Genomic DNA, 8,637 nt, shown 5'->3' with positions numbered 1-8,637 from the left:
TCAGAACTCTTAAACACCAAGGTCCCAGGGTGGGCTTGCAATTTCTAGAGATTGGCCTACATTTGTGGATGAAGTCCTGCATTGTTAAACCTTGCTATTCAAAGTATAGCCATTACTTTGGTGTCCCCAAAAAGCTGATGGAGATGAAGGCTCAGATCTACTGTGTCAGAACCAGCTCCTCATTTTGTTTTTAATGGTGCTATTGCTGGAGATCAAACCTGGGCCTCACGATGGCTAGGCAAGTACTCTTCATTTGGCCACACCCCATACCCAGGATTGACCCCAGGGGTGCTTTGCCACTGAGCCATATCCCCAGCCCTTTGTATTTTGAGACAGGGCCTCACTTAATTGCTAAGGCTGACCTCAAATTCACATATTTGGCTCCACGTCTTTTTTTTTATCCTGGTACTACAGATTGAAACCTAGGACCTCTACAATGGAGCTGTAGTCCCAGCCCTTTTGGTTCTCTTAATTTTTTTTTTTTTTAATATTTTGAGACAAGGTCTCAGTAAATTGCCCAGGCTTACATAAAAAATTTGTGATCTTCTTGCCTCAGCCTCCCTAGTCACTGGGATTATAATCATGTGCCACCATGCTCAGCCAGAATCCACTTTTAAATAAAATCCTAGCTGGATGCAATGGCACATTACCGTAATCTCTGCTACTTGGCAGATGAGGCATGAGGATGGCAAGTTCCTGGCCAACCTGGGCAACATAAAGACAGGAATGTCAAGAATTTTTAAATCAACTGGCAGTACTGTAGAACCCAGTCTACAAAGTAGTGAACAGGCTGTCATTCTATTGTCATTTTCAATTCAGACCACAGGGGTTCCAGACATGTTCTGAGGCAGGGTGGAGACATCAATGTCCTAGGTTCCCTTCCAAATGAACTGAGGAAGAACTCTTGCAGTTCTAGAACCTTGGTGTTGTCTAGGTAATCACATTGCAGATTTCAGAACGTGGGTCTTCAGAATGCAGGATGGACAGCAGCATTCAAGAACTGCAATGGGAGAGTCACTGATGGACCATGAACTTCCTAGAGAATCACTGAGGACTGAGGGTGGACTACTGGTGTCCTTGAACTGTGGCCTTTAGCATGTGAAAGTGCAGCCACTGATGGCAAGTGACACACTTCAGTTTCTGGATTAGGCTCTCAAATGGGCCAAAGGCACCAGGATTAGCATTGTCCAGAGATCAGACATAGTGGACGGAGTATCTTGAAGGTGATTGATGGGGCAAGGATCATTTATTCCTTTAGCAGTAGCAAAACATTCGCTGGCCTTTGGAACCCAACTGCCCAAATTTGAATACTGGCTGCCGCCAAGCAAGTTGGCTAACAGCTCCCATCCTCAACTTTGTTTTGTGTAAAATGGGATACTGTCACTGGGAAGATGAAGTGCTTTGAAGTACCTAGGATGGTGCACAGCTCCTGCTCTCCATGGCAGGAGAACCCAGGAGGCTTGGCAGAGGTCTAGACATGACAAAAAGAAAAGGCAGGCAGGAAAGATGAATAAGGACAAGGACATCAAAATGGGAGAGACTTAAAAATCATTGTCAGGGTTCGCCAAAATGCATGGGAGGGCAGGAACCTTACAGAGGAACTCAGCACCAACACATGCCTAGGGACATACCAGCCTGTTCAGTATTGTCTCAAGTTTTTAGAATGGCATTAACCATGAACCTTCCAAAAATGGCCTGCCAGTTGTCTTTTTTTTTTTTTTTTTTTTTGAACCTTTATCTGGCCACAAACAGGAACTTGTCACCTTCTCAATGTGTATCTTGGTCCTGTAAGAAGGTGGGTGTCTGGAAGGAATTCAACAACACAGGAAAGATTCAGATCTACTGGGGAGTGTCAATAATGGTACCCTGGGGGAAAGAAGTTGGCAAAGGACCCCCAACTAGGGCTGAGGTAGAAGTGTCAGACCTTGTCTGGAAACTGAGAAATGTTTCCTCCTGTAGTTCACATTCCCCCACCCAGCAGGGGTGGGCCCCTTCTTAGAGAGGCGGGGAATGAACCTAGCACAATACAGCTGAGCCACGCTTAGTCCCAGGGCGGAAGGTTGAATACAGGCCAAGGATTCTGTGATAATGAAACCCGGAAAGGGATATTCACTAATCAGTGTTCTAATCTGGAATACAGAGGGACATTCATGGTTCTGGGGCAGAACAGAGAACAGTGAGCCATGGTCATCAAACATGAGCACTTAGTGTGGACCAGGTACCGAGATCCTTCCCGCTTTGTGATCATCTCAGCCTTTCACCCACCCTGCAGAGCAGCTATGTGATCACCCCCCTTTCATAGAGGATCCTGAGCTGGATTTGTTGTTTTTGGTAGTGCTGGAACCCAGGGCCTCACTTGCTAGGCAAGCACTCCAATAGCGGGCTTCATCTCCAGCCAGAGCTGGATTTGAATGCAGGGAGCCTGGCCCCTGAGGCTGTGCCAGGCTATACTGTATCTGTACCACAAGGCAGGTTCTGCATTGGGAATGAGCTATTTAGAGATCAGGGACCAGGGCAACAGGTTGCTGACTAATGGCAGGTGGCAGGAGAAGGCCTAAGTTCTAGGGCAGGTGGACATCTCGGAGGTTTCTGGCCTGTTATAATCTGTAGGTGTTGGGGTTCAAAGATTTTCAGTCAGAGATGGTTGGGAGGTGGGTGGCTGGTGGTCTCTTGGCTCCAGCCTTCCAAGTCAGCAAATCTGGGGCAGGATTGAGGGTCTTAGATTGGATGTGGTGATCAAGACACAGATTAGCTTTAGATTTACAAATCTGAAGACCACTTGCTTAGTCTGACCTAAAGACATTCTGTATTTCCACCTCCTGTCCCCCACAGACCAAAAGAGGCTCAGATGGGGTGTTCCACATGAGTCCCAAGATGGACTCAGGGCTTAGATTCAGACGTCAAACCCATTGGGAACTTTCTGGAACTGAAAACTTGCCTGATATCATTCTGACCACCTGTCTGCCTTGCTCTTCCAGCCAAAAGACCTTTCTCAATATAGACTGTGCCACCATTTGTAGTATTTGCCTGTTTCCAAGGTCTTGGAACGTTGTAGAACAGTACTGTCCAGTAAAGCTTTCTGTCCCTGGTCCCTCCTCACTCTACCTGCCTTTCTGGTTTCTTTCTGATAGGGATGTACATTTGCTCCATCCCATAACAGGATACTAATTAGGTGTGATTATTGAACTCTTAAAATATTGCTGGTGTTCCTGATTTTTGGTCTTAAGTTAAATAGCTCCATGTAGCTTCTGGCCACCCTACTGAATAGTGCAGTTCTAGAACTTTCCAAAGACATTAAAGTTTAGACATTAAACTTCATCCTAACAAAATGCCCACCCAAACAGTAAAGGCTGGGCTCAAGCTGTTGAAGGGAAGTGAGGTCTGTATACCTGGCTCAGTTTATTCCCATCCTTTCCCAAGAAATGGGTTCTAGACCCCATGACAGTTCTAGATGGGGCAAGGCTTTAGAGTAGGGCACTGAAAGTATGCCCTGAATTCACCATTTCCCTTTTAGAAACCACCTCCTGACATTGGCAGTGACGTTTATTTTTCTGGGGGTGGGGAGTTATATACAGCAGTGACCCTGGAACCCCTCACCCCACCAGGGGCTTGGGTGGGGAAAAGAGGTGTTGGCAAAAGGCACACAGTGGCGTTGGCCCAGAGGAGGCTGGGAAATAAGGGTAAAAGGTGTAGTGTGTCCTGGGAGACCCAGAGGAGGAAACTGAGGCTTGGCCAGGGCCTCAGGCTACACAGCAAGGTGCAAGGCAGCTGGTCCCGACAGCTTGTGCTGGTCACTTCTCCTACCCTGGCTACAGCAGGACACAGGGGCAGCCCCCATCCTTCTTCCTGGGGGCGCTGGGAGGGCTGGGTGGGAGCTCTTGTTCCTGGTATTTCCTGTGGGAAGCAGTTGTTGAGTCTGGGCTGGAGGGGATGGAGACCAGGGTGACAGGAAGGGAACTCAGTTTACCTGACAGCCCGCACCAGCTGCTCGAAAGCCTCATCTACGTTGAGACGCAGTTTGGCTGATGCCTCAAAGTAGGCCACATGGTGGGAGGCGCTGAAAGTAGATGCTTCAGATCGGGGGACCTGGTGGGGATGGTTATGGACACGAATCAGGTTCTCATGCTCAGGGTGACCCCAGCTGGGGAAGCTATAATTGAGGTAACCTTCGGTGGCTCAAGGGGAAAGTTGCAGAAAGATCCTGGGTGGATGTTGAGGGAGTTGGTGCCATGCAAGTGAGGAATCGGGAGGTTTCATGGACGTTTTAGGTAACTAGCGATCAAGTTAGGTAACTAGCAGCCAGGAAGGGTGTGGGTTGGGGGTGTTGCTCAGTGGTAGAGTGCTTGCCTGTCATGTGTGAAGCCCTGGGTTCCAGTCTCACCTTACATGCCCGGGGGTAGGGCATGTAAGGTGTTCTTAGCAGAGGCCACAGGCCAAGCTCCCCCTAAAACTGGAAATCCCACGGAATTTGGTGGAAAAACTGGGGAGCTATGGGAGGGCTTAGGCCAGTGGGAGGTCTATGTAAGGGGAGAAGGAGAGACTGTGGGGAGAGGCTAGGTGGGAAAAGAGGAGGCAAGGGGCAGAGATTCAGGTCTCAGAGGTGTGCATGGGGGTGGTGCCCTTTGCCCCATCCATCCATCTGTCCTGGGGATGTCTGTGTGCTAAGCCCTCTGGTGAATGATGCTGGCGATCCAGATGGTCCCACTTGGGAATAACACATCCAAATGAGAAGCGTGGCATGGGAGGGAGCAGAGATGCAGGAGTACGAGGAGGATGCTGTACTGGATGGAGCCTCCCAACCCCATTTGGGGTCCCCAGGGAAGGCGGCATCCCAAACCTGGCGCTGTGTCTCCAGATCTGCCTTATTCCCAACCAGCACAATGGGGAAGTCATCACGGTCCTTGACTCGGAGGATCTGAGTGAAGAGTTTGCCCACTTCGTTGAAACTGGGAGAGAAGTGGGAGAATGAAGTCCAGCCCAGGTGGTGCCCCCCATTCCCCCGACTTCCCATACTAATCGGCCACTGGTCACCTCTCACCTTTGCCGGTCGTTAATGGCAAACACCAGCAGGAAACCATGGCCAGCCCGCATATACTGCTCCCGCATGGCCCCAAATTCCTCCTGGCCCGCGGTGTCCAGGACTGAAGAGATGGAGGAGTACCATGGGAACGAGGCTCCCCCAACCAACCCCAATGAGCCCCTGGTGACATGCCTCCCACCCATTCCCAGCCGCCCTCACTGTCCAGCCGGGCTGGGATGCCATCCACGGTGCAGATCTTCGTGTAGGAGTCCTCGATGGTGGGGTCATAGTCAGACACGAAGTAGGACTGGAGGGGCGGGGAAAGGCCACTGTTACTTCTGTGTCCCTACAGGATGTCCTGTCCCTGGTCCCTCCTCACTCTACCTGCTTCTCTGGTCTCTCTCTCTCTCTCCCTCTGTCTCTCTCTCTCTATCCTTTCTGTCTCTAGGTCTCTACTTCTCTGCTGCCTTCTCTTTGGGTATCTCAGCCGCTCCCTGTTCCAGTCTCTTTCTCTGCATCTCTTCTTGTCCTCTGTGCTATGAAGTACATCTTTCATATCATGATTACATCTTGGCTGTGTGATATTGAACAAACTGCTTCCCCTCTCTGAGCCTGTTTCCTAATTTGAAAAATGAGCTTAAGAATAAAGAATAGCAGTACACTCATTCAGCATTAGAAACTCAGGGGAAATCTCTATTAGATACTTAACATGTCCTTAGGCAAACAGTAAGCAGTTACTAGGAGCTGTTGTTCAGAGAAGCTGTCTGTCTTCTCTCTCTCCCTCCTCTTCTTCCCCCTCCCTCTCTCCTCCTCCTCTTTCTCCTCCCCTTCCCCTCCTCCTCAAGCGGCCTCCAGCGTCTCCTCCCAGGGGAAGGTCCCGGTTCCAATCCGGCTGTGGAGAGGCTGCCCCACCCTCAGCCCCAGCCCCGCCCTTCCTGCCTGGGTCCTGCTGCCTCCAGCCAGGCCTTGGGCCAGCTCTGGTCTGCCCCTGGGTGCAAGAGGCTTAGGGTTGGGGCCTTCCTCTGCATGGGTGGGGCTCACCCAACGCGCTTGCTGTGGGTGGGATGTCTCTGGAGGGGTCTGCAACCCTGGGGCCTCTCCAGTAGCACCTAGGGACATACACCTTTCAAGGGTTTTGCTGAGGTGGGAAGGGTTTCCCATGGGATTGTGGTAGAGGTTTCCTGGGCAGGAGATGGTTTTCAGGAGAGGTGTGATTTGGAGGCTGGGAGTCTAAAGGCTGCATTCTATCTGCTGGAGGTGTGCTTGGGGTAGGGACCAGGTCCTGGGTGGGGCTGTGGCTCTGAGGGGGATTAGGGGCGTGTCTTCAGAGCACATCAGAGAAGCTCAGGCTGGAGAACTGAGGGCCAGCCCTGAGGAGGAGGTTTGCTGGCACTTGGAAGGTTTGTCATAGACTAGTCTTCCAGCCCTTGTGATGCATTTATGGGGCCAAACTCCCAAGGAGCAGGTCTTTCTGGAAGTGTGAAGAATCTTGGGCTTCTTGCATGGAGTTTCTAAGACAGGCTTAAGGAGTTGGAGTGGAGGAGGACTGGACATGGGGGAGTGGAGGTCTGGCAAATGGGGGATTGCCAGATCTTGGGGTCTTGGGAATTTTCAAGAACGGCTAAGGGACAGGATCACTTGGGTCTGAGGGGAAATCCTCTCTGAGCAATGGTTAGAGGGTGCCCGTCTCAAGACTGGGTGATTCCAGAAGAACCTCAGGGCCAAGGTCTGGGCAAATTTCTAGATGCTGGGGGAGATCCCAGAAGGGGGCAAGATTCCCATTGGGGGAATCTTAAAGGTGCTGGACACAGCTGTTCTCCCTGTGAGCCTCTGAGGGGAAATAGGGTACAGGGCAGAGGGTGTGGAGAACCCTTGGGCGTGCACAGGATCTGAATGAGGCTACTGCTCTCTATTTAAGGTGCTCTCAGGAGGTACTCAGAGCCAGGTCAGCAGAGAAGCGGGAGGGCTGGTGGGTCTCGGGATGTATTAGAAGTCCCGAGTGCAGGGTGTGGAGGCCCTGGGGGAGCTTAGAGTCGCAACCTGAGGGGATCTTTTAAGATTAGAGGGTCTTATAGGAAGGTCTCAGTGATGGGTCAAGGGGACACAGAAATCTCAGGGAGCCCCCAAAGGTTGAGGTCTGGGTCTCGGGGACCCCTCCCGGGTGAGGGCCCACTACCTGGATGAACTGGATGGTCAGTGCGCTCTTGCCCACGCCGCCGCCGCCCACGACCACCAGCTTGTGTGTCTCGCTGGGCGGGGGGTCCCCGGGTCCCGGCCCCCCGCCCCGGGGCCGCCCCCGCCCAGTCCCGGACGCCGCCCCGCTGCTCATGTCGCCACCGCTGCTGCCGCCTCTGCTACAGCCAAGGGGGAAACCGGGCGGGACTCAGGGTCGGGCTACGCTAATGAGGCTACTGCATAATCATGAGCTCTGGCAGCAAGGACTCCCGTCTCAGGACACTTAAGGAGGAGGCAAGACCAGTGAAAAGGAGGAGCTATGTTAATAAGGGCAGGAGAACGAAGTTTGCTGCAAGGGGGAATTCCGAGTGGGGCGTGGTTATGCTAATATAATTTTGTGCTTACCCCACTCAGTAGCGCCACGCGCTCTCAGCGGGCGGGCCGTCGGTGGGCGTGTTTATGCTAATAAGAGCTCGTTTTTCTGATAGATTGGAGGGAAGCTCGTTCGGGGTGGGGCTATGCAAATAAGGATCTAGTGACAGCTTCTCTGAGAACCATCCTCCGGGTCTCATTCTGGTAGGCGGGGCTTGCCGACTCGCGCGCATCCGTATATAGGGCGTTTAAAGTAAGAAGCGGGTCTCGAAGAGAAGCTCCACCTCCATCCTGGGATCCTAGCCAAGCTCTGTACTCGAGAGTCTCAGCTAGAAGCCGGAATCTCCGCCCGCTTAGGGACCCAGGCTTCCGGTTCCCGCTGTCCTAGCCAAACGGAAGACAGACTGGGAGGGGAGAAGGGGCCCTGGAGGGAAACTGCAGAGTAACGGGACAGGGAGGGGCCGTGAGATCACTGCATTCCTGATCCATGAGCCAGCTAACCCAAGTCGGGACGCCCGGGTCATGAAGGGCCTGGGGCCAAGATTTGTGGGACTTCGAAGGGGAAGCTGAAGGCCCAACACTGGGTTCTTTGGAGAAAATAAGGCTGGAGACGGACTCCTGGGAGGGAGGGAACTGCGGGCCTGTTGGAGGCTGGGAGCCCTGAATTCTGTGTGAGGGAACCCGAACTCTTGTGTTCGTATCAAATGTGAGCCTGATACCTGGAATAGTCTGAAGGGGGTAAGGCCGAAGCTCCTGACTTGGATTTGAGAAAGGAGGACTGATTCCTGAAGAAGGAAAATCCTGCTGTGAAATAATTAAGAATTCCGACTTTTCCATCCCAAGTGAGGAGGCGGAAGAGTCCAGCTCCTTGGTTCTAAATTTAGAGGGGGTATTGCGGGATCTGGATTCTACGATCTCTAGAATGTGGGCGGGGCGACTTCCAGCCAATACTGCTCACTCGGCCGAACTACAATTCCCTCGCCTCTGTTCTGCTGAGCAATATTTTACGCCACTTCCGATTCCGCCGTCCTTTCCCCGCGCGCGCAGGGGACTGTGGGGCCTCACCGCGA

General features: G+C 52.3%; 1 protein-coding gene across 1 annotated transcript; it reads right to left on the bottom strand.

Moving 5' to 3' along the window:
* Positions 1-3,525: 3,525 nt before the first annotated feature.
* RRAS (RAS related) lies at positions 3,526-7,388 on the bottom strand. The gene is made up of 6 exons (XM_081274884.1): positions 7,197-7,388; positions 5,240-5,327; positions 5,039-5,141; positions 4,838-4,946; positions 3,968-4,086; positions 3,526-3,894 (listed from the first exon to the last, which is right to left on the bottom strand). Exons 1-6 carry the CDS (start codon positions 7,347-7,349, stop codon positions 3,810-3,812), a joined length of 657 nt encoding a protein of 218 aa, XP_081131010.1. The 5' UTR covers positions 7,350-7,388; the 3' UTR covers positions 3,526-3,809.
* Between the last annotated feature and the right edge of the window lie 1,249 nt (positions 7,389-8,637).

This window comes from Spermophilus citellus (assembly GCF_964194105.1).
Source record: "Spermophilus citellus genome assembly, chromosome: 18".
Classification (NCBI taxonomy): Eukaryota; Metazoa; Chordata; class Mammalia; order Rodentia; family Sciuridae; genus Spermophilus; species Spermophilus citellus.
This window is presented reverse-complemented; position numbering and strand designations above follow the sequence as displayed.